Genomic DNA, 25,772 nt, shown 5'->3' with positions numbered 1-25,772 from the left:
TTGCCGTTGTGTAGGATTTTCACCGCATTTTGTGAGAGGACAGTCTATACACACACGGCTGTTTGACACTATTCTCTGCACCTACCGAGTCAGTGAAGGACCACAGACACCTGCATTCGAAATGCTGAATTTTTTTTTCGCATCCAATATCTCATTTGTCATGGGGACATGCATGAAACAAATAGAAGTGGAAGTGCTAAACTGACACACAACCGATTAGATTATTGGGCCAAGCACTGCAGATTAGTGTTCTACAAAGGAGGGGTTTGGAAAAATTAATTGCTAAATAAATCATATGGGAGTCATTGGGATATGTAGGTAAATGTAAATGGATATTATAAGATAATGAAAGTGTTTTTTATGTCCTGCATGCAAGTCAACCTGTTGTTGGGAATTTCCAAAACCAAAATATGAACCTTTTATAATCCATAATAGGGGCATATTGTTTTTTGCACATAATTCAAGTGCAAAATAACACTCTGGACCCATATCATACATACATAAACGTGTTTAGCGCAATTTGTTACTATTTTTAGACCAGTGCAGCCCTAATTTTCACATTTTGCACCATTTTGTTTAAATAGAAAATCCCTTTTTAGCACTTTGTGGACTTGTGGTTGTTCCGGTTGGCGTATTGCTATTTTGAAAAAGTTTTTCCGACATCTAAAAGCAGGTCTAAAGTCCAGCACAGAGCACGTTATTTATGCGCCTATGTGAGTTCAAACGCTTACACTTTGCTTAAAACAACATGATGTACAGCAATACACAAATATATTTACATTTGAAAAAATAAAGGATTAAAATATTACAAAAATTATTTTCTACATAAATATAAAAACCACTGCCTCCATGCCTTTTTTCAGTTTAGACATGACTATTTGCATTTGTATAATGTTATTATTATGAGCAGTATTATTATTATTATGCATATTTATATTTGTTTTAATAAAAAAAAGTTTAGATTTGTCCACCTGTCAGGTTTTGGAGTTATATGCATTACTATATGGGGCATAAAAATAGGACGAGTGTTTGGATATAACTCACTTCCTACTCACTGGAAGTGACCACACTTCATTATTATTTTTCATTTATTAATTTGCTAGAAATTAGAACTGAATTTAGAAATAGTTTTGAAACAAATCTTTGCGCTTAACAAACATAACAAATTTAAATATGTAGGCTAATGGATGTCTTCAGTGGAGTGAGTACAACACTCCTTCCTTCAAAAGGAGTTTCCTTATCTACAAAAGTAAAGGAGTAAAGAGTAAAAGTAAAGAGAAAGTAAAGAGGCCGAATGGAGGAGGCTCGCTCTTTTTCGCTCATTTTCGCGCTTTAGACTTTGTGCCTAGATCGCTAAAATAGAGCTCTCTGACTTCAATCAATCAATTAATAAATGATTAAATAAATAAATAATACTCAAAGTATCTTTATTTCGTTCCACAGAAGAAAAAAAAGCTTTCCACTTTAAAATAACATAAGGACAAGAAAATAATTAGAAAGGGTTATTTCTTGGTAGAATTTAGCTTCAAGGTTAAAAAAAAAAAAAGTAGAATGGACGCTCACAGTTAAATAAATGAATTCCGACAACAAGATTTGTAATAATACCGATGTCATATGCATCCCTAATAAATGATAGTTATGTATTTCACTAAAGCACAAGCACCAAATTATGCTAGTTAATCATTTGTATTATGGTTTTAGTTGACGTGTTTTCTCATAGCAAGAGATATTCTCTAAGGACTGATTTTTTACAGATAATAAACTCAGCGATACTCCATTATCAGCTCTATCTGACAATATATCTACTTATGATAATGAAGACTGCACAAGCATCTCCTTCACCTCCAGCTGTTCTTCTTTCGCTCTTCCACCGGTGAGAGGATCAGATGAGCTGATAGTAGGGGGGGTTGAATTACTCTTAATCTCTGCAGGTTTGGAGTAATTAGCTGTGGTTAATCAGCATTCCCCTCCTCAGGTTGTGAATGTCTAATCTCTCTGGATACAGAGAATGATGCAAATTCCACTGAGGCTTGTTTGCTTTGTCTCTTTCCCAGTTCCCACACAAGAGGAGATGTCCAGCCTAACACCAGAGTCTTCCCCCGAGTAAGTATTAGCCGTTCCCCAAGACAATCAAATCGCATATGCGGCTTTATTAAATCCCGGAATGTGAAAGAAGCATTAAAATAATTCTCAATTATAATTTGAATTAAAATAAATGCCCATTCAATACTCATTATTTTAGCAAATGTGTGGCTAAATGATTCCCCTTTTGCATTAACCTGAGCTCCTTTTGAGTCAAATCATCAACACTTAATTAAAGCTTGTTTAATTGTGATGCATAACTTTTGCTCCTTATACTTCCCTTTTCTCCTAATTTTATTAGGAGTTGAAAAGAGCTTTACAGCTAAAGGTAATGTGCTGGTCCAAAGAGCGTTCCTGGCCCCATTAGCCTACAGTAGTTTGTTGCTGAAGTTATTATGAGGGAATAGTTGGTCATGAATAATTCAGTGTTTTAGTTCCACTTAGCTTCACAGAGCCGCAGCACGGTGGAAACTTCTGGAGTGTTTTCCTCTTATTCCTCTGTTGTTTTTTAAGTTCTTGGTGAGATAGAGTCACAGTATGTTGTGCTGGCTCAAAGATGGCCTTGATAGTCACTGACTGTGGTAAAATCCCAGCGATTTCAAGCAGGGCTGAGAAATGAGCCATATGCCACCATTCAAACCTTCACAAAGGCTTTTGTCTATAGAAAGGTTTTACAAACTTTTCATTGACTCCCCCAGAAGACTTTTTAGTTGTCAGCTGATCCAGTATAACAACAAACCCTGTCATTTTCATTAGTTTAATCTACAATATTACTGTACATGCAAGTGTGTCAATCAATATCATTAAATAGCATTTTTCTGTTTAGGTTTGCATAGTGTTGCACAGTATTTGGACATTTATCATATAAGTTTTCAATACTTTGACAGTCCGTGTCACTTTTTTATAAGTCTTACGTGTTTTCATTGCTATGTCCAAGAGACATCAGCTTACTGACAGCTTACTAAGTCCCATCTCGACAGCGTTCAGTGCTGTGTGTTTCACTTCGAGAGAAAATTCAGCCAAGCTCTCATGGAAATGTCTACAATATTTCTGAGAATTGCTTTATTTACTTTAGCCAGGAACTGTCAGGGGGGACCTCTGCTGTCATGATGTTATTTTGAACTCGTCTTTTGATGGCACGACAATCTTCTGCCAAGCGATCTTCACTTCTGGTGAAGCTGAAATGTGTACACTACTGTTCAAAATGAGTAATGACCAGGTTGTTTGTTTTTTCAGCAAAATCACATCAAATTGATCCCAAGTTACAGTAAAAACATTGCAAGATTTTTTTGGTCAAATAATTGCGGTTCAGTAATTCAGAAATATCTTTGTTCACAAAATATATGATAAAAGGTAAATGTTTTCAACATTGCTAACAATATGAAATGTAATTGAGTGGCAAATAAGCATATTTGAAATGATTTCTAAAAGAATTATATGACAGTAAAGACTTAAGAATTGATTGCTAAAATACAGTTAAGGTCAGAATTATAACTTTTTTTTAAATGTTTCCCAAATTATGTTTAACAGAGCAAGTAAATTTTCACAGTATGTCTGATAATTTTTTTCTTCTGGAGAAAGTCTTGTTTTATTTCAGCTAAAATTAAAGCAGCTTTTAATAATAATAAAAAACATTTTAAGGTCAAAATTTTTGGCTCCTTTAAGCTATATTTTTTTCGATAGTCTACAGAACAAACCATCGTTATACAATAACTTGCCTAATTACGCTATCCTGCCTAGTTAACCTAATTAACCTAGTTAAGCCTTTAAATGTCACTATAAGGTGTATAGAAGTGTCTTGAAAAAATCTAGCAAAATATTCTTTACTCTCATCATGACAAAGATAAAAGAAATCAGTCATTAGAAATGAGTTATTAAAACTATTATGTCTAGAAATGTGTTAAAAAAATCTTCTCTCTGTTAAACAGAAATTGGGGCAAATAATTCTGACTTTAACTGTATATAGCTTTGCCATCACAGTTAACACATGCATAATAATAAATGTGTGGTTTACTCATGTTGTTGCTGTTGTTTTTTACACAGGCTTGCCAAAAAATCTTGGTTTGGAAATTTTATTAACCTGGAAAAGGAGGAGCAGATCTTTGTGGTGATTCGGGACAAGCCTCTGAGCTCCATCAAAGCAGATATTGTCCATGCCTTTCTCTCTGTAAGTCTCCATCTACTCACCTTACCTGTCCAAATCTGACTTTTTGACATTCATGGGGCTTTTAAGTTACAAATTAAAAAGTATTGAAAATGTGCGCTTCTAAAGTCCCAAACGCTCTGTGTGACAACAGAACAGGGATATAATTAGTTTTGCACTGATAATCTTCTGCTCTAGTGAGCTGTTAACCACTGTGACTGGACCATTGAGTCATTTAGTTCATGAAAGGCATTCAGACCAGTTATGTGAACTGTATACATTGATTAAGTTAAAAAGATCTGACTCCAGGATTTATTTTATAAAATTTGAAATCACTTAACTCATGAAAGCATGTACTAAGATAGATGCTGAGATTTTCAGTAAATGACAAATTTCAATTTTTGGTTTTTGACACGTTACACAGAAGTCATATTTACACCATTTTATGGCATAAAGGAGCTTTAAACAGCTTTTTTTTATTGCCATGAAATTATATTAGAATATTAAGTCATGAGTAGGCCCACAGAATCTGCACCTGATTTTTTTTAGCCCATTACTGAGTTCATTTCTTAACTTATGTTCATTGTTGCCAGATATAGCTGATGTTTTCCTGCCCAAAAGCTGTCCAAAACCTGCCAAAAAGCAGAAAAAACTGCCAAAATATCAAATTAATTTTTAATATAATTTAAATGAATTTTAATCAGAAAATTTGCCTAGTTACTTTAATTGTCAGACTTTTTTAATCATACAGCAACCAACACTAACAGTCACAGAACCACAATAGTAAAATTACAACATAACTGGATCACATCACAACACTGCACTTATTGTCTTGTAGACTACACTACCTATTCGCCTATATATTGTAGATTTATTTGTTTAAATATGATTTTTAAATAGTTTATAAATTATTTGCATTAAAAAACCTGTGAAATTAAAATAAAGTATTTTACATGTCAGTTTCAGTCTGTTAGTTTTAAGGATATCAATTAGCTAGTGTGCTCCAATGTGTCTCTAGTAAATCTGGTGAGCCTAAAAAATTATTCATTTGACAACTCACGAAATGATGACTTGTTTGACACAACAGAAGCAGGACATGAGTTTCAGCTTCCACAGCAGCTCCATGGAGTCCTAGTATGGATTCAGGTAGATGCATAAGTGAAGTTTCATAAACTATTTTCGAGAGGAGCACGTGATATGATTGAGCACGACTGGCCGCTCATCTGTAATCAGTAATAATCCAACCAGAGTGATCCTAGTTTACTATAAATATATCATTTTTGTACTCCCTACTGCTCTATCTTCGTTTTGGAAGAATGCCCCCTTCCACCCCATCTCCTCCTTTTCCTCCCTTTTCTAAAGGGGGAGCTCTCGAGACCTGCCTGATCTCGGATCTCCTGATATGCTTATTGACCGGGCGGGAGCCCTGGGCTCAAATATCTCTGAGCTCAGGGTTCTCTCCTGGGACAGCATGCCAAACCTGCTTTAAATGCCAAACATATCTAAGTGGGAACTCTTGAATGGCGCAACTGCATAAATTCGTCCCATTTGGTGTTTTACATACTTTTGAACACATTGAGATGCTGGTTTGTTAATCACGCAATGTTTCTATGTTCGTACTTGCTGTCAGTTGCAGGAAAAATGATTGATAAAAGTTTTCTGATAAACCACTGTGAGTTGAACTGCAGGTGCTGCATGATGTTTATGCACACGAATGGGAGTCAGAATTGTCCGGGAGTCAGATTTTGAAACAACTTTCCTTTACCTGCTTGCGGGTGGGCTAACGCAGTTTGCGCTACACATTGCTCACTACTAACTGAATGGAGTAAGAGCACACAGTTACTTTTTGTTAAAAAACATGGATTTAAAATTTGTTTCAAAACCGCCCAAATTTTGTCCACTTGCCTAAGCCATTATTTACCCGCACAATCAAATTCAAAACCGCCCAATCTGGCAACACTGCTTATGTTAATGTGTGTTAATGTTCTTTCAGTATTATATTAATTTTAGGAATAGTATTGAATAATATGTAAATGTGTAGATGGTTCATGCACCAAACAGTTTGCTCAGTTTTTGTAGATTGTAGATTGAATTGTAAACATTAAATAAAAGTTAAAGTAATTATTTTAATGTAATAGGATTCTAGGTAGTATACTTTCAGAATCATTGAAAGTATTGTTTGTTTGAAAACGGCAAAGAAATAGCTAAACTAGTTTGCAGATTGTGTCTAGTTCTGGATGAGTTTCTAAAGATATGTCCATATAATTCCAGAGTTTTCTTTTTGTGGGGAATCATCCCTTTAAGATGTTTAATACTTCTTTCATCAGATTCCCAGCCTCAGCCACAGTGTGGTGTCTCAAACGAGTTTCCGGGCAGAATACAAGTCCACGGCTGGCCCCACCGTGTTCCAGAAACCAGTGAAGTTCCAGGTGGACATCACCTACACCGAAAGCATGGCTGCCACCAAGGAGAACGGAATCTACTCTGTCACTTTCACACTGCTCTCAGGTAACCATGGTGATGGGGAGAAGCCCATTCTGATGTCATAACCCAGCCGGCAGCCATTCAAATTGCAAAAGAAACTGTGCATGTGTGTGTATAGGTTTATGTGGTTTACAAGGACAAAATTGTATACTACCTGACAAAAGTCAGATCCTGGTTGTAAGATCAACACATAATAATTTGACTTCTAGTTGATCATTTGGAAATGTGGCAGAAGGTAGATTTTTCTGAAGAATCATCAACTGCATCCCAATCATCACAAATACTGCAGAAGACCTATTGGAACCCACATGGACCCAAGATTCTCACAGAAATCAGTCAAGTTCGGTGAAAGAAAAATCAAGGTTTGGGGTTACATTCAGTATGGGGGCATGCGAGAGATCTGCACAGTGGATGGCAACATCAACAGCCTGAGGTATCAAGACATTTATGCTGCCCATTACATTACAAACCACAGCAGATTCTTCACCAGGATAGCTTCTTCTCATACTTCAGCCTCCACATCAAAGTTCCTGAAAGCAAAGAAGGTCAAGGTGCTCCAGGATTGGCCAGCCTAGTCACCAAACATGAACATTAATGAGCATGTCTAGGGTAAGATGAAGGAGGAGGCATGGAAGATGAATCTAAAGAATCTTGATGAACTCTGGGAGTCCTGCCAGAACGCTTTCTTTGCCATTCCAGATGACCATTAATAAGTGATTTGAGTCATTGCAGAGATGTATGGATGCAGTCCTCCAAGCCCATGGAGTCATACACAATATTCATTCTTTTTCCACTGCACCATGACTTAATATTCTATACTGGACATTATTTCTGTTACGTAACAAGACTTTTGTCTAAGTAAACTCAGACCTTACTGTCCTAATTAAATATTTAAAAATCAAGTTATGATCATATTTTATTTTGCTAAAATAAGCATAATCTAGAGGCCTTTGCCTTTCATATAAGCCACTTCTGATACCAAATGATCAACTAGAAGTCAAGTTGTTATTTGCTGTTCCTAAAACTTGGATAGGTGACAAGACTTTTGTCAGGTAGTGTATGATGTCATAGGTATAACCTAGTTGTACTCAATTAGGGTGGTTTAGGAGGACATGCCCTATGTCCTTGTAATTCAAAACACTTAAGTCCTTTAACATTCAAAATGTGCCACAGGTTTCCTGACAGGGTTGGGTTTAGGGATAGGGTAAGGACATATACTAAGTGTTTCTAGAGTACGCCTATGGAGTGTCCTCATAAACCATATATACAAGTTTGTGTGTGTGGGAGATGGAGAGGCTGCTTGATGATGTTGAACTTTGTCGCTTACAGTGGTGAGAGAAGGTCTCTCTCTCTCTCTCACTCTCTCTCTCGTTCGGCCAGCGTCCCCCTCCTCCATTACACTTCCCCTCTCTTACGAAGGCTCTGAAAATAGACCAACTGCTTGAGGGGGAAAGGAAAAAAATTAAACCAAAAGAGGCCTTTTTGCCTCCTGGTAATCACTATGCATTTCCAACCTGCTGTGTTTCAAAGGACAATCCAAAAAGATCCCACGCTGCTGGTGCCATTACTGCAAAACCCCGTCCCTCGCTTTTCATTCCCCCTGCCTCGCTCCTGGCTACACAAAAGGGATTGAATCTTGTTCTTAAAATCACACATTTTAAAGTATGTCTGTGCGCACGTGTCATAAACTCAGCTGTGGGCCAAATGCACCATAAAAATCAGCCTCATCCCATTAGACTTTATGAGGCAGCCGCTAGGGGGAATGAACCCTGGATGCATCAGCATAAATGTACATTTATTGTACATATTTATTGATTGTGAAACATTCACGTGTGTTTCTGTGTGTGTGCCCCTGGCAGGTCCCAGCCGACGCTTCAAACGGGTGGTGGAGACGATTCAGGCTCAGTTGTTAAGTACACATGACCAGCCTGGTGTCCAGCAGCTGTCTGGTGAGTGGTCAATCTCTTCACTGACTGGCACACTTCTTTCTCTGTCTCTCGGCTCTCTTACACAGCATCCTAAAAAAATGCATGGCTCCGAGCCCACCCTTGCAGGGCACTGAACGCTGCACACACCCCATCAAGGTCAAATGAGTCTTTCCAGTCTTTAAAATAGTTGTTAGAGATGATTTTTAAAACCTTTTCAGGCCATCGGATCATTAATAATATTAAAATAATTCTCTGAAAGGCACTAGATACAATGTATGCGCTGTTCTATTATTGCTGAATGTGATGTCTTATCTGGAGCTGCTGGAAATACACGTTTGACCTTATCAAAAGAACATCGCACAGAACTGCATTGCAAGGCACTTGCACACATGCACCCACTCTCCTTAGCATCGCGCACACACACAAACACTTACAGAGCATGCTAGTGCACACTTATTTGTTTTACAAAGGGTTTATATCTATATCCTGGAAATTTCTTGCATACATTTACTGCAAGTCAAACCTGTGTCCCAAGTCAACGAATATGGCTGCAAACTGGTCGTTTTATGAGCAGAAATGCGACGGGCTATAAACTGTGGTTCATGCTGAAGACGAAAATGAGAGAACAGAGAAATCCTCCGCCTGTCTTCTCACATGGCTGTTTGTGCACGTGGTGGAGAGCCTGTTACAGCGCCCTCTGCTGGACAGTTACAAATCCTTTATCACCAAAAGCAATATTCAAAAAAATGGGAGTTTGTCATTCCATGAAACCATAATTTCATTTCTGCATTATCGTATGTCCGCTGTGCACAAAAAGCATATTTTATATGTGCATTTAATACTGGGATGACTTACTTTATTTGCAGATGCACACTGTTTTAGATATTGTATGCCATTATACAATGTGTTCAACTTTCTGTTTCCAGCAGAAGGAATTTATTTAAACTATATCTCCAGCATCTATCTATCTATCTATCTATCTATCTATCTATCTATCTATATATATATATATATATATATATATATATATATATATATATATATATATATATAGACTTCATATATACAGTCGAAGTCAGAATTATTAGCCCCCCTGAATGATTAGCCCAATTTATTTTTCCCCCAATTTCTGTTTAACAAAGAGAAGATTTTTTTTCAACACATCTCTAAACATAATAGTTTTAATACCTCATTTTTAATAGCTGATTTATTTTATCTTTGCCATGATGACAGCAAATAACATTTGACTAGATGTTTTTCAAGACACTTCTATACAGCTTAAAGTAACATTTAAAGGTTTAACTAGGTAAATTAGGTTAACTAGGCAGGTTAGGGTAATTAGGCAAGTTATTGTATAACGATGGTTTGTTCTGTAGACTGGCGAAAAAAATAGCATAAAGTGGTTAATAAATTTGACCTTATTTGTTGAAAAATCTTCTCTTCGATAAACAGAAATTGGGGAAAAAATAAAGAATATATATATATATATATATATAGATAGATATGCAGTTGAAGTCAGAATTATTATCCCCCCTGTTTACTGATTTCTTTTATCTTTGTCATGATGACAGTAAACAATATTTGACTAGATATTTTTCAAGACACTTCCATACAGCTTAAAGTGACATTTAAAGGCTTAACTAGGTTAATTAGGTTAAGTAGGCAGGTTAGGGTAATTAGGCAAATTACTGTATAATGATGTTTTTTTCTGTAGACTATTGAAAAAATATAGCTTAAAGGGGCTAATAAGTTTGACCTTAAAAAGGTTCATAAAAAAATTTAAACTGCTTTTATTCTAGTCGAAATAAAACAAATAAGACTTTCTTCAAAAGAAAAATATATTACCAGACATACTATGAAAATGTCCTTGCTCTGTTAAACTTCATCTGGGAAATAATTAAAAAAAGAACTATATATATATATATATATATATATATATATATATATATATATATATATATATATATATATATATATATATATATTAAACTATGTGTATATATTTATCTTTATTATTATTTATTTAGTTTTTATTTAGTTTTTATTTTTTGCAAGATTTATTACTATTAAAATGAAAGAATGTTTTGTAGAGAAAGATACATTATCTCACGCAGTGTGTTCTGGATTATTGCAAATCTAGTAGGTCATCCATGCATTGTTTTTGTCCACAATAGTCTACATTCTGCATCCTGCAAAAAAACAGTGTTACTAAATTACAGCAATTCAAGCAAAATCTCTCTCTCTCTCTCTCTCAGTGCCTGATTCTAATAAATGATTCATAAAACCGAACATGCTGTAGCTAATTATATTTATATTGTGTATTTGGACTGTCTTCAAGAAGAGCTGTTATCAGGATTGTGACCCATCACCAGTGTAGCTTTAAGATGTGCCATCCTTTCACCCTGTCAGTCATGCCATTCCCTTCCCCCTGGCTTTACCCTGCTCCTGGTCATGGCGGCTGTTGAGTGAATGGGCATGTGAGCTTGAGTGTCCTTACTGACCGTGAGCAGACCTGCACAGCACCGAGCACCAGCATGCTTCCCTCTTAGCAGATGTGGCCACGTCATGAACATCTGTGCAAGGAGTCCGAATCACTGAGTTTATGTCATTACTGGAGAGTCAATGGGGTGCACTGAGAATGTCATTTAAGGCTAAATATTTGATTTGAACAGACATGTTACAGTAATATGTCATGTTCCTTTGACAGGAAAGCGTTCTAAGGGTGGTAAGAGGTCTATTTTAACTCTTCTACCACAGTGTGCGTCACTTTGCCATACACACGCTGTCCAATGCTGGTACTTATACACAAAGTTCACCCAAAAATGAAGTTTCTGTTATCGTTGCACTGCGCTTTATTGTCAGGATGTAAAAACAGTTAGGCTGACCCTGCCGTTTAACAGCACTCATCAATGGTCAAATCAAGAGGGGATACAGCTGTATTAACAATATAGCATAATTTTGTGACACTTTACAACAATAATTACTATTTTTATGTTGCTGTGATGGGTAGGGGTCCTGTAGATGTTAATAAACCTGTTTAATGGGTAATGTATATTAAACAATATAAGTAATTTACATTAACATATGGGTAGAGCTATACACACACACACACACACACCAGCTAGTCTTTTGGTTAAAAAAATGTGAGTATTGGTGAACATGGCAGAAATTTCATTTCTGTGTGAACTGACACTTTAAATTTGAAATATGCACAAATGTGTGTGTGTGTGTGTTTGTGTGGGAGTGTGTGTATGTCTGTGCATGAACTCACATGATAGGGCGGTCCATGAAAGTTTAAATTCTCTAGAGTGAATATGCTTCATACATTCTTCATGTTGTTTTTCTCTTCGTATTCAGTTCTTGCATCATTCAACTTTTTGTGGGTCAATTGTTGCATCTGAATCACTTTGGTGAAAGGCCTCATTAGTTTAAACATCCACAGTAATCAGCGGCTCTTATGAGTCTGTTAAACCAGGTTTTCTGTTTGAAGATGATGTTCAAGCTTTTATGTTAGCATGTATCTCAGCACCTCTTTTCTCTAAACACTCCTTTCATGTTGATCATTTGGGACTTTTACAGTCAAAATAATCATCTGTAGAATCACTGTATAATGAGGCATAGAATCCTAAAGGGACTGCTTTTCTACATGACCTACATACTCTAGCTCCCTATAAATACAATATGAGTATGAAAACAAGCAACAGTGAAGTCTGCTGAAAATGCTGTGAGTTTACCATGAAATTAATACTTCTTTTGTTGGAATACTAAAAGTGCAGCCTCACTAATACACACTGGAGGTGTGTCATAATTTGTGCATTTATATATGCTGTAATCTGCTTCATTTTAATAATTCATAAAATATAAAGACCTTAAAGGAACACTACTTTTGGCAATAGTATCTGGATGCAGCCTTTATGATGCAAGCTGAGATTGCATCACTCAGCGATGCAATGTCAGACACAATGCACTCAATGGAGTGAGTGACGTCACTGTAGGATCACTGATGGGTAGGGTTAGGGGTGGGGTTAGGTGAGCGCATTAAAAAGCATTGGATGCAGCTCAGGTTGCACTGCACCAGGTCTGCATCCCCCTCTCACTTTTTTTTTTTGTTTTTTTTTCTAAGTTACCATAGAGATAAATAGTTAAGTTTTACTCTTTTTGAATCATTCAACCAATCTCAGACTCTGGTGAGAGCTCTTTTAGCTTAGCTTAGCATAAACAATTGAATTGGATTAGACCATTAGCATCTTAAAAATGTAGTTTCAATAATGTTCCTATTTAAATCGACTCTTCTGTAGTGTAAGACTGACAGAAGATGAAAGCTATTATTTTCTATAGTCAGAGGAACTAATTACTCTTATTCCAGTGTAATAATCAAGGAACTTTGCTGCCATATCATGGCTACAGCATATGTGCTAATATGATGTTAATTCAGATTTACTTGATTTGGTTTGACTAAAATCTTGGATATGATTCCTATTAATATAATCCTATATTCATAGAAGCATATTTCTAAATTATTTTTAGTTTAGTCGAGAGCTTAGTGCATGGCCTATAAAATAGATAAACTATTAATTCAGTACTGGTAGTTTTATATATCTGCAATAGTTTATTCAGCATACATCTAACTGGAGATGAACATTTGGAATGGCTCAGAGCAGAAATGCTGAAGCAGTGCCCTGTGTTTCCCTAAGCTACCCCAGCTGCCATTTCTCTTTGAGAGTCTCTCAGGCTGTGGTAAAGCAGGGAAGCAGCGTTTCCAAGCTTTCTGTCATGATGTTGAGAGGAGTCCAGATTGTTTTGAGAGACTCAGAGATGAGCTCTGGAACTAAAATCTACTCTAGTGTTCACAGAAGCCATGCTGCAGCCTGTGCTATCAGGCCGTTGCTGCTCAGTCACTTATGAAATTGGAAAAAGACATGATGGTTTGCAAGTCTGTGTTGGTGTCAAATAGAGTGTGCTGTTAATCCCTCTGAGCAGGCCGTCAAGTGTATTCAGAATCTGCAACAATTTGTATCACTACATTTCAAGACATTTGTAAGATTCCATTTTTCTGAACTTTTGATTTGAAGCAAAAATGATGAATTTAGCAGGAATATATTTGGCTGTATGCATAGCTTGATGTAAATATATGCTGTGACAATGACTGAATTCAATTTTGAGTTCATTGTGACGTTGGTTCATGATTCGATTAAGCTGTTTTAAAACTATTGCTTCTACAAATAGTTACATAAAAACTCTACAAGAAATGTACAGCAACCAGTGTAGACGTGCAAAAGAATATACATGAATTTGGTAATTAAACAAAGCCTTTTTGGTTCATTTTCTGAATAAATGACTAATACAAACTGGTTCTGTTATACGAGAAAAACGAACAGTGTGAGCAGTGTAGTATGATTCATGAACTGGTACAAACTGGTTCATAAGTAAATCAAAAACATATACAGTAGTTCATATAAATCAGTTGTTTTAAGTGAATCAGAATAGTCCATTTAATAAATTAATTAATTTATTATATATTTATTTGAACGGAATCAAAAACATACAGCATGACCAAGACATAGCCATTTGAGAACAATTGTTTCTAAAGATTCAGTTGTTTTAATTGAATCTACCAGTGACTACAATGTGTAGTGATTATTATTATAATTTTTTTAGTCACACTTTGTTGAATTTAGGTTAAATTGCATCTACATGCCAACTAATTCTCATTAGACTATAGGTAGACTGTTAGGTTAGGTTTAGTGTAAGTTGAAATGTACTTGCAAAGTTTCTTATAGTCAGTTAAATGTCTGTTGAAGGAGCAGTATCAACAGATATTAAGCAGACAGTCTACTAATACCCAAATAGACCATCAAAATAAAGTGTTACCTTTTTTTTTTTTGTTTTCAAATAATCAGAAATACTGGCCTATGTTTTGAGCAGAATAGACCAAGAACAAATATTTATCATGAATTAGTGAATCAGAAGCATACATCATGACCAGTGTAGTCTGATTCACAAACGACTGATTCTTAAGAACTTGTTCTTTTAAGTAAATCAGAAACAGACAGCATGCTCAATATTTTAGCATTATTCATAAAATATATTTATGTTCTAGAACATAAGTGTCAAATCCAGTTCCTGGAGGGCCACAGCTCTGCACAGTTCAGTTCCTACCCTAGTTAAACACACCTTAATAACCTAATTCAGTAATTCAGTCTTGTTTGAAACCTACAGGTAAGTGTGTTGAAGCAGGGTTGGAACTAAACTGTGCAGAGCTGCGGCCCTCCAGGAACTGAGTTTGTCACCTGTGTTCTAGATCTTAAAATAGTTAAACATAAATCATAAATTCCAGGAACAAATATTTATTCTGAAGCAGTTATTTTAAGTGATTCAGAATCACTTACACAACTGCAGTCACAGTTTTCATTGTCTGGTGCACCAATGCATATTTACACCCATCATTTGTATTCTATTACAGTACTTGCTAAATTCATCATTTGATGTGCAAGCACACTCATGAATATCCTGAATCTGAAGTTTTGATCAAATCCCGAAAGATCAATAGTTCACCATGTGCTTGAACGTTCTTCATTCAGATTTCTTTGCAACACATCAACACTGTCACACACATTTCCATTCCACCCAGTGAAGATCACAGATCAGATGGAGACACAGAGACTCACTGCCACAGCAAGACCTTAGAACAATAAAACAGCTGGACTGTCAAGCCTGCTGATGTGTGCTGTGTATACCCGTGTGTTCTGAAACATGGCTTATTATTGTCTTCAGTTAACTCTAGAACCGCCAGGGCTTGTTGTATACCTAAAATCATTTGTTTTTACCTACGCACGAATTCTGTTTAGAAATGGCTAAAAAACATTTTACCACTGTGTTGACAAAGAAGAGTTTAATGTCATGAAATGATTGTTTCTAGTCATCTAATATATCTTTGTACTTTTGTTTTAGTTTTGTAGCTTTGTTTTTTTATGCAGGCAAAAGTAATCCCTTTTAGAGCGGTAGGCTATAAAATAACCCTGCTGAAAAATCCAGCTTAAACCAGCCTAGGCTAGTTGGCAGGTTTTAGCTGGTTGACCAGCCTGGTTTTAGAGGGGTTTTGGCCATTTGCAGGCTGGTTTTCAGCCACTTCCAACCTGGTCCTAGCTGGTCAGGCTGGAAAATGGCCAGCTAAATCCAGCTAAAACCAGCTTGACCAGCCTGGTTTAAGCTGGACATAGCTGGTTTTGGCTGGGCTCCCAGCCTGGCTAGGCTGTTTAAGCTGGTTTTAGCTGGTCATTTTCCAGCCTGACCAGCTAAATGGCTGGAAACCAGCCTGGAAATGGCCAAAACCCTGCTAAAACCAGCCTGGTCAACCAGCTAAAACCAGCCAACCAGCCTAGGCTGGTTTAAGCTGTTTTTTTCAGTAGGGAAACAAGTCTGAACAATGAGAGTAAATACATATTTGGTTGGTGTAATATTATAACACAGTGTCATTAATCATATATTTGGATGTACTGTAATTACTAAATAGCCTATGAACAGTAATGATCAATCATTTACCACACTGCATATGATGTATGATGTGATGACAAGTTCAAGCGCACGGCTTCACCTAATTAATTACTGGTTACTTTATTTTGTCACATTATCTACTATGTACTGACATAAAAAAAAAAATAAGTAAGATGTACTTATTGTGTTCATATTTTATTGCAGAAGACTTAGACTGTAAAAAGTGATTAGTTACTTTAAGCGAGTAAACTAATTGCCTTGAAAGCAACATTTTGACTTTACAGAAATAAAGTAAACCCATTGTAACTTGGAACTGTGAAGTTGACTCAATTTTTAGAATTATGCTAATTGTACTACCTTTTTCAAGGAAACAAATCCCTTTTTACAGTATCAGACTATTTTAGTGCACGTCTGTTTTCAAATACTTACTGTAACTATTGCAATATTACATATTTGGTGCTTTATTAAGTCTGTAAAATCTACAATTATAGCCTGTAGTCTGACTATAGTCTGAAAGAGCAGATTTATTTTATTGTATGTCATTTTGCTTGAGACAGAAAAGCTGGGGGGGGGGGGAGTGGACAAATATAATAAAAGTATATTGGAAAAAATTGATTACTTTACTTTTATTTTAAATATTGAGTAAAATAATTATAAAAAGTCAACAGTTCCAAATTACAATGGGTTTGCTTACATTTTTTTTGTATAGTCAACTTGTTGCTTTAAAGGCTTTTTAAGGCTTTAAGTAGCTAATCACTTTTTACAGTGTAGAGGCTATTAAGCTGGTATACAGGTAGAGTTAGGGACAGGTTCAGGAGTATGGGTAGGTTTAAGGGTGGATTAAAGTGTAAGGAATGGGTCAACAGTGTAACTACAAACATAGTTATCAAAATTCATTAAAGATGTACAGTATACGTGCAAGTCCTTTTAAATACAAGCACAATATATGTGCGTGTACACTACCGGCCAAAAGTTTGGGGTCAGTATGATTTTTAAATGTTTTAAAATAAGCTTCTACTGCTCACCAAGGCTACATTTATTTCATCAAAAATACAGAACAATTTGTAAAATTGTGAAATGTTATTGCATTAAAAAATAACTGTTCAAAAGTAGTTTATCATTTTATTTAATCATTTATTCCAGTGATTTTATAGATTCAGCTTCATTACTCCAGTCTTCAGAGTCGCATGATCCTTCAGAAATCAATCTAATATTAATTATTCATTCATTCATTCATTCAGTCATTCATTCATTTGTTTTCTTTTCGGCTTAGTCCCCCTATTAACCTGGGGTCGCCACAGCGGAATGAACCGCCAATATTAATTATTATTATTATTATTATTATTAATATTATTATTAATGGTTATAGTATTAAAATCAATAATGACTGGAGTAATAATTTAATTTGAAACTATACAATAAGTATTAAATAAATTTTTAATGAATAAGTATTTAACAATTTAACATTTTTTTTATATTTAATAAATGCCGCCCTGATGAAGAGAATTATTTGATTTAAATTATTTTTAAAAATCCATTAAATACAATTATTAAAAACTTGTAAAACTTAAACATTTATTAAATAAAAAATAAAAAACTGACCCCAAACTTTTGACTGGTAGTGTATATACAGTACACAAGTGCATTGTACCAAATGATTAATTTAAATATACCTACATAATAGTTAATGTGACTTAAAATAAAGTGTAACCTAATTATTTATTTGTTTAGTCCATTAATTTATCATTTAAAGAAGAGAACAACACCAATAAAGTTTGAACATTCATGAGTTAAACATCTCCATTTGTCTCGGAGGCTCTGAATGGCTGTCAGATGAGCTGTCAGATGCTGAGGAGACTCAGGACGCATCACTTATCTCCAAACCAAAATGCCTCATTGTTTTGATCTGCTTGATTCTAAAATATTTTTTCACATCTGGGAATTGTAAATGAGACAATTTTAGTAAAAGTCAATGACAATTTTAAAGGTCTGTAATATATATGTTTGAATAACAGTGAGGTCGAATTTACCCTGTGGCGGTTCTAGTGTTAATGCAGTCTCGTCCTGCCTCTCATCATCTCACCTTGCCTCGTCTGTGATCCTCATTGTTCATGTATTTGTTCTCTGTCTCTCTCTCTCTTTCTCTTGTTTTCTTGTTCTTCTCCTCTTCTCCCATGTGTGCACCCAGGCAGCCCATTGAGTAACTTCTTTGACGTAATTAAACAGCTCTTTTCAGACGAGAAGAACGGTCAGGTGTCCCATCCGCCCGGTACGCCCAAGCATGCCAACAGCAAGAGACATGAGCCCGAGCCTAATGACTCCAAATGCCCATCTGGCCAAGACAAAGCCAAGATGGCGCCTTCAGTTGGGACACAGGAACAACCTTAAACCAGGAGAAACGCTAGCTTACTAGTTTTAAAACAGAAATGAGGATGAAAAGAAAGGACTCAAGCTGGTTTTAACCAAGCCTCTACAAACTTTTATATGATGGAATGAAAATTAAATATCGACTCGACACTTTACAAAGGGGCATACAGACACACTCACACGAACATACTTGTTTTTTTTTTCGTCTACAGTGTTGTTTGTTCTTCATTGCTTTATGTTCTGTTTTTTTATGATGCCTTTATTTATTTCTGCTACCAGGAATTATCCAGAAAACGTGTTAAAGCCCAAGTCCTGCTCTTGCACAAGATTCATGTATGGCACATTGATGGAGGGCACATTACACAGGACGTGTAACTGAGGGAAACTCCTCATTCTGATGCATCTAAACACGCCAACGAGAGCCGTTCCAACCTTTTTTCCCCTCCTGCAGCTACTGTACATACAGCCACACATTTCCAAGGATTTGGAGCGAAGCCTTAAAGCGAAGATGTTTATGAATTCTCTCTATAAGCTGACCCACGATGCATATTTATTTTGTCCTTCTCTTTCTGCCAATGCACACTCAAGCGTACACGCGGGATGTTGCTACGAAAGGTACGGAACTCTGGACTTCATAGCACACACGTTTGAGGAGTTGCCCTCCAGGATCGTTGTTGGATTGTATTTCTTTTTCAATGTAGTCTTTCTTTGTGAAATGAAGAGTTTAAAACATTTTATGGACTCAGTGTCATTGCTGTACAAGATCCTATTTGAAAAATGACAGGACGGCTGGGGGAGTGGCGTCACGGTAAATGATCTATTCTGTTGTACAGATTGAAAATATTCCTTATGTAACAAATGTCTATCAGTTCCATCGCTTAGAAGAATTTGTGTTGCCATGTCCTGTTTTGTTTTTTCTTTCACGTAGCGTTCATGAAATGCTAGTTTTGAATGATGATTATGCTTAATGTATTCGATGGGTTACTCCTGATGTCAATTTTGGAATTGTTTTATTTATTTTAATTTCTATCGAGAAACATCTGCAGGATTCAGAGACTTTTACCCTTTTTTTTGTAACTTATTTATGCGTTTTTAATTTATTAAGCTGGGGAATATTTATATATACAAAACCGGGTGGTGGAGATTTTATTGTCTGCATCAGGGCGACTCGTCAGATTGTCTGAAGGATCTTGTGTTTTGTGTACGATAACACTTATCCGATTTTGTGAATGAAGCACTCTTTCTTTCCCGGCTTTGACCAGATTAAAGAGCTTGTAGTATATGTTAAATTATTTACTGGTAATTTAAGAATGTAGACTAGCCTCTTTGGGGTGGGCGGGAGGGGTCTGAGGGATAACGAAGTATTGATATCTCATCTCATCGTGCGTGTAAAACAGGTGGACGAGCTCAAATCACATGTTGTAAATAGACAACTTTGGGCAAACGACTTTCTTAAAACCATCAAGGGGATCCTGCTGCTCCTGACTCTATCTCTCGTATTGCATGTCCGACATTCGGCTTTAATTTGCATGATGTTGTGGATGTTAAATTTCTCCTCCCTTTCGCCTTTTTCATCATGGACTCATTTCTCCTGTTACCTTCGTTTTTGTTTTTCAGTTTGTCGTTTTTCCTCTCATCTCACTTATCGTGAAGGGTTTTTCTTCATGTTTTCTGCATCATGCTCTCGGAACTAGGATCTGGGATGTCATTACACATGATCACTTATGGGAACATACAGCGTGGAGAATAAGCGGAGATGTACTCTAAGCAATACACATTGTTGTCCTTCCTATTTTGTACTTTGGGAGAAAAAAAAAGGAGCAAAGCTGGATTGTAATGTATCACGGATTTGCTTAATACCGAGCGGGAAAAATAGATTCGCCGCTAATGTATCCCCTTGTAACTACTGTGAACAACTTCAGTGCAACGGAAATAAATCCATTGACTTTGGGATGTTGTATGTGTGTTTGTTTGTTTTCTTGTTTTGTTTTGTTTTGTTATTTTGCCTCAAGTTTTGCCTCATTTTTGCCATCTCTGTTTAAAATTTGCAATTGCAGTTATTTCCAGATTTTAATCTTTGTGGAAATGGGGTATATACACACAGACTTTTAGAGCTCTATTTTGACGATCCATGTGCAAAGTGCAAAGCGCAGGGTGCAAACATATTAAGGGCGTCACAATTCACTTTTGCTATTTTAAGGAAATATCTGCTTTGCGTCGTGGAGTTGAACTTATTCTCTTAATGAGATAAAGGTGTGTTTTGAGAATAAACCAATCAGAGTCTCATTTCCCATTCCCTTTAAGAGTCAGTTGCGTCGCACCATAGCACATTTGCACATGGCGGACTTTGTAAGTGGAAAAACTGAGCATTTTACTAGCAAGAAAACAGTTAAACAGAGCATCTACAGCGTGAATATAAGAGATGAGCCTCCTCATTGTTTAATTTCGTTTTCACTCTCGTTGATAGGGAAACGTGTTGTACGCACAGACATCCATTAACCCACATAATTAATTTCGTTCATTAAACGCAAAGATTTGTTTCAAAACTATTTCTAAATTCAGTTCTTATTTCCAGCAAACACATAAATGAACAATTATAACGAAGTGTGTCAAAAAACTGAGTTGTATCCAAATACACATGCTGTGCCCCATATGGTCTAAAACCTGTCAAATGGGCAAATCTAAGGTTGTTTTTAATAAAACAAATATAAATATGCATATAATAAATAATACTGCTAATAATAATAACATTATACAAAAGCAAATTGTTATGAATAAACTGAAAAAGTCCCCCCCCCCCCCAAGATGATGAAGGCATGGAGGCGGTGGTTTTTATATTTATGTAGACTAGAAAACAATAATTTTTGTTATATTTTAATTCTTTAATTCTTTTTCATTTGTAAAGATATTTGCATATTGCTGTACACCCTGTGTGTATTAAGCAATGTATAAGCGAGGCGCACAACTAACACGGTCTGTGCTGCACTTTAGAACAGCTTTGATCTGATCTATTGAACAGTCTATTCAATTCAATTCTTCAATTCAATACAAATAAAGGTGAATTGAATTGAATTTAATCTATTAAAATTCCTCAAAATAGCAAAGCGCCAGCAATGCGCTTCAACACGCCTCCTTTTTCAGACCAGAACGCCTATGGGCGCACATATGAGCGCAAACGTATTTGCTATTTAAAAACAACGTGCTGCAAAACATCAAAACGACTCTCGCACCAAGTTTAAACTAGCAAATAACAATTGCGTCACGCCATGCACCGCATTACGCCGGGTGTATGATAGGGCCCTTAGTGTTTAGTCTGCCAGCCCAAACGCTTTCGGTGAACAGTCATCCCATACAAAGTTACTGCAAATATTTTTTTTAAGCAGTACTTCATTCAATTAAAAATGTAACTTTCATTTCAGTTTAATGTTATTTGTTTTATTATTCATGAAATATATTTTAAAGGGCACCTATGGTGAAAAATCTACTTTTCAAGCTGTTTGGACATGGGGTAGTACCATTTCAAAAGATACATATTTGAACTCAAAGAGTCCACAGTCGTACTTCAAAGGTGCATATTTGTGCTCGAATGTACCTAAAAAACTACCTCTGAGGTACCATTATGGACCCTTCAGGTACAAATATGTACCTTTTGAAAAGGTACTGCCCCAGTGACAGCTTCTGTACATTTATTTCTGAGAGTGTGGCCCTGTTTGTTCATGTTCTGAGCGCAGAATAAAAAGGTTTAGTTTATTCAATTCACTTATGCCACATGTCTTTGGAAAAAAACATAGCACCCGGAGGAAACCCCCATGAAGAACATCCAAACCCCACACAGAAATGACTCTTGGCCCTCTTGGAGCTCAAACCAGCGACCTTCTTGCTGTAAGGTAAGGTTTTAATTTTAGACAGCCTCATAGTTTTGCTGTCTGTGTGTGGCTGTCAGTCACAGCATTCATGTGAATATTGTACTTTAAGATTATCTTGCCAATGTGATGGAAAACAAGACTTTTTTTCACACAATCGATAACACACAATAGAACAACATGAAGGAATTAAGTTAGATTATTATTTAAGTGGATTGAACATAAAACAATTATGTTGTCCCCTCAAAAAACTCAAGAATTATGTTGTTTCAGCTCATTTAAAATAAGTTTGAACAAACATAAATCGTCATCTTTTGAGTATACATGCATTAGGCGTTTGAATAAGATAGGATTCTTGCAGTTATTATGTAATGACATGAAAACAAACAATGGCTCACGAAAACCCACCAGTACCACAAAGCCAAATTATAAAACATGATTTCAAGCTTTCTGTTGTAACTCGGGGTAAGGAGATGAGTGTAAAACACTGGCTGGTTATGTATACTTGCTGAGATATTAATTTCAGGTAATAGGTTAAGATAAAGACATCACAATGTACGTTTTCTCTAATGACAAAATTAGCCATTCTATTTATCTATTTTAATGATAAACCATTAAGAAATATCTTGCATTTGTGTCTTTAAAACACAAATGAAGCTATTTTTATTCAAATCTGAGCAATGTCTGTCTCTCTGTTAAAATTCTATTCACTCAAATTCTAACGCTTCAAAAATAAATCCATATGAATCAGGCAGTTTAATCCAAGTTTTCTGAAAAGATTTATTATTTTGCAAGGGAAAGAGAACTAGACTGAATTAATCTACAAATAATCGTTGATCTGCAATCATAGAGGCAACTTTTTCATTGGCTCCACAACAAACAAACGATAAACAGAAATACATAGACACTTATTAGAAAAGTCAAATAATATTGCAATTAATCCTTATTAAAGTTACAAAAAAAAAAAAATTCAGTCAAGAGCAATGAGTGGTTTTCATCATTTCTCCTTGACTTTGATTAACATTGATGAAACAGTATATTAGGCTGCTGTGACTTGGTGCATGGATACAATATAATGATGCCTGTTGACTGTATTTTAATTGTGTTTGCTTATGTTGGTGCAGGCACAAAAAGTAAAGAATTTGTGTGCACGTGTGTTTATGTGTATTTATGTATCCGATTTGGATGTTCCGATGGAGCACAAATATCAAATTGTTTTTTTGCATCTTGCGCTTGAATGACTTTTATGATTTTAATTTAAACACCTTAACACAAGCAAATGAATCACTGCCACAATGTTTGACATCTGCAAACACCCTGATTGGTGGTGGGTGATGTGCAATGGCTGGAAAGAGAGATTGATAACTCATCTCCTCAAACAGAATTTCTAGAGACTTAAACACAAGGTCAAGTCAAGAAAAGAGAAGTTTATTTACATATCAAAATATAAAGAAAACAGGGTATTAATTCAGAAGGGGGCAAGGCCAAAACAAAAACAAGCCAACTCCTAATATGAACTTTTGCTAATCTGAAATAAAAACGAAACAAAAATACATAAACCAACTCCCTCTACTAACATAAATAGGAGAAAACGGATTCAAAACAAAATGGCACCCACCTTCCTACTTAACCCTCAAAACAAACAAACAAATCAACCAGGCTCACTTCTCTTTGGGTGAATTATTAGATGTTAACAACAAGATAACTGAAAGTAGAAGTCTGACTTAAATAGCTTCACCACACTGTAAATATTGAAGTCAAATCAATTTTTGAAAGCTCTAACAAGCACAAGGTCTGTATGTGGCGAAAAGTTCAGCCACTGCACGATCTAGCCACCACCACCAGTGGTTTGCCGTGTAGATCAGGTTCAATACTCTCTCTCCTCTCCCAACAGCCAATCACTGGAAAGATCCAATGATCGCTAACAGGTGGACACAGTTACCTGCAGGGAGAGAGAGAGACACGCAGAGAGAGAGAGAAAACACAAAAGCACATTGTGCACACCAAAATATATACGTCTCAGGACGTAACAATGTGTTCATCTTAACAAAATGTGTCACTTCAAATTCCACTCAGATAAAACTTTTTTTTGGTGAGACAAAAACAAAAAGAAAGGTGAATAAATTAATGGTAAATGATTTCTTTATTAGATCTTATTATGACGACATGATTTTTGCAGTCTAATACAAATATCACAATTTATAGTCTTCCTTTTAGGATGGAAATAAAAGTTCAGTGAAAGCCAATTAATTTCCAATCTCCAATCTCTTAATGAATCTCAGTTGCTGCTTCCACAATCAGACACAATATTTCAACATTTCATCTTCCGTTTCCCCACTTTTTCCTTTGCCACATGTACAAATAATCACAAAACAGATGTATTTTTTTTTTATGTTTATTAGTCATTTCAAAAGTACTGCCATTCGATTGTTGCGTTAAAAAAAAGCTATATCAAATAATTTATTCATATTATTCCCAACATATCCCCGTACCATTGCCTTATTGCATATTAGAAATGTATTTACACTTTAATGTGATAGGAGAATACAAAATTATCTACAACACTACTACAGTATGTACATTTCTGACAAGTATGCAGGTGTAGGACACTTTGACCACTAGAGAGCGATAATACTGCTGAGCTTCCACACAAGCAGCTTGATTAATGTGTAAAGCTCACCTATTTAAATACCATCAAACACTTCATACGTCCAAATTCAATGTCAGTGGGAAATAATTGTCTTAAAAAAATATCTAATAAATAGCTCACACATTGCATTGAAACACTGGCACTGACATTTAACTATGACAACATGAAGGACAAACAAATAAACACTGTGTTCATAAAAGTCTTCAGATGTCTGCTGCCTGCAAAACTGCATTTGGAAAATGGATTGTTCATTCAGAAGTGGAAAATCTGTCATAATTTACTCAACCTACACTTCCAAACCAAGAGTGTGCTTCTTCTGTTGAACACAAAAGAAGATATTTGGAAGAATGATGGAAATAGGCTTGTGACTGTCAAATTTTTAATGTAAATCTTGAGAATACTGTTGAAGCTTTTATCATGATATACGGTATTATTGCTGTAATGACACGGGCTGCAGAAAATGTTTGCAGTAACAGGTAAAATTACACATTTATAATATATAAAAATTCAGAGAAAACAAATGTTTAAAACAATTATCTGCAGATCATAAAGTACAATTAGTAACACTACAATTAGTAAATGCCATTTAAATATGTAGATCACCTAAAACTGAAATTCTGCCATCATTTACTCACCCTTTACTTATCCCAAACCTTTATGAGTATCATTTTTCTGTTGAACACAAAAGAAGTTAAAAAAAGCTGAAAAACTGTAACCACTGGCTTTCATAGTAAGAAAAATAAATAGTCAATGGTCACAGG

At 35.7% G+C, this 25,772-nt stretch overlaps 1 protein-coding gene across 3 annotated transcripts in view; it reads left to right on the top strand.

Annotated features, from left to right (window-relative positions):
- The window catches only part of brsk2b (BR serine/threonine kinase 2b), a 317,532-nt gene extending 297,701 nt beyond the window's left edge, over positions 1-19,831 (top strand). For all 3 annotated transcript variants that reach the window (XM_056462041.1, XM_056462040.1, XM_056462039.1), the window contains 5 exons: positions 2,055-2,103; positions 4,126-4,249; positions 6,553-6,733; positions 8,569-8,658; positions 18,320-19,831. In XM_056462041.1, the coding sequence (XP_056318016.1) occupies positions 2,055-2,103; positions 4,126-4,249; positions 6,553-6,733; positions 8,569-8,658; positions 18,320-18,519 (644 nt within the window). In that variant the 3' untranslated portion in view covers positions 18,520-19,831. The remainder of the gene's footprint in view (positions 1-2,054; positions 2,104-4,125; positions 4,250-6,552; positions 6,734-8,568; positions 8,659-18,319) is intronic.
- Positions 19,832-25,772: the final 5,941 nt, after the last annotated feature.

This window comes from Danio aesculapii, chromosome 7 (genome assembly GCF_903798145.1).
Source record: "Danio aesculapii chromosome 7, fDanAes4.1, whole genome shotgun sequence".
NCBI lineage: Eukaryota > Metazoa > Chordata > Actinopteri > Cypriniformes > Danionidae > Danio > Danio aesculapii.
Note: the sequence above shows the minus strand (reverse complement) of the source record. Positions and strands in the feature narration are given on the sequence as shown.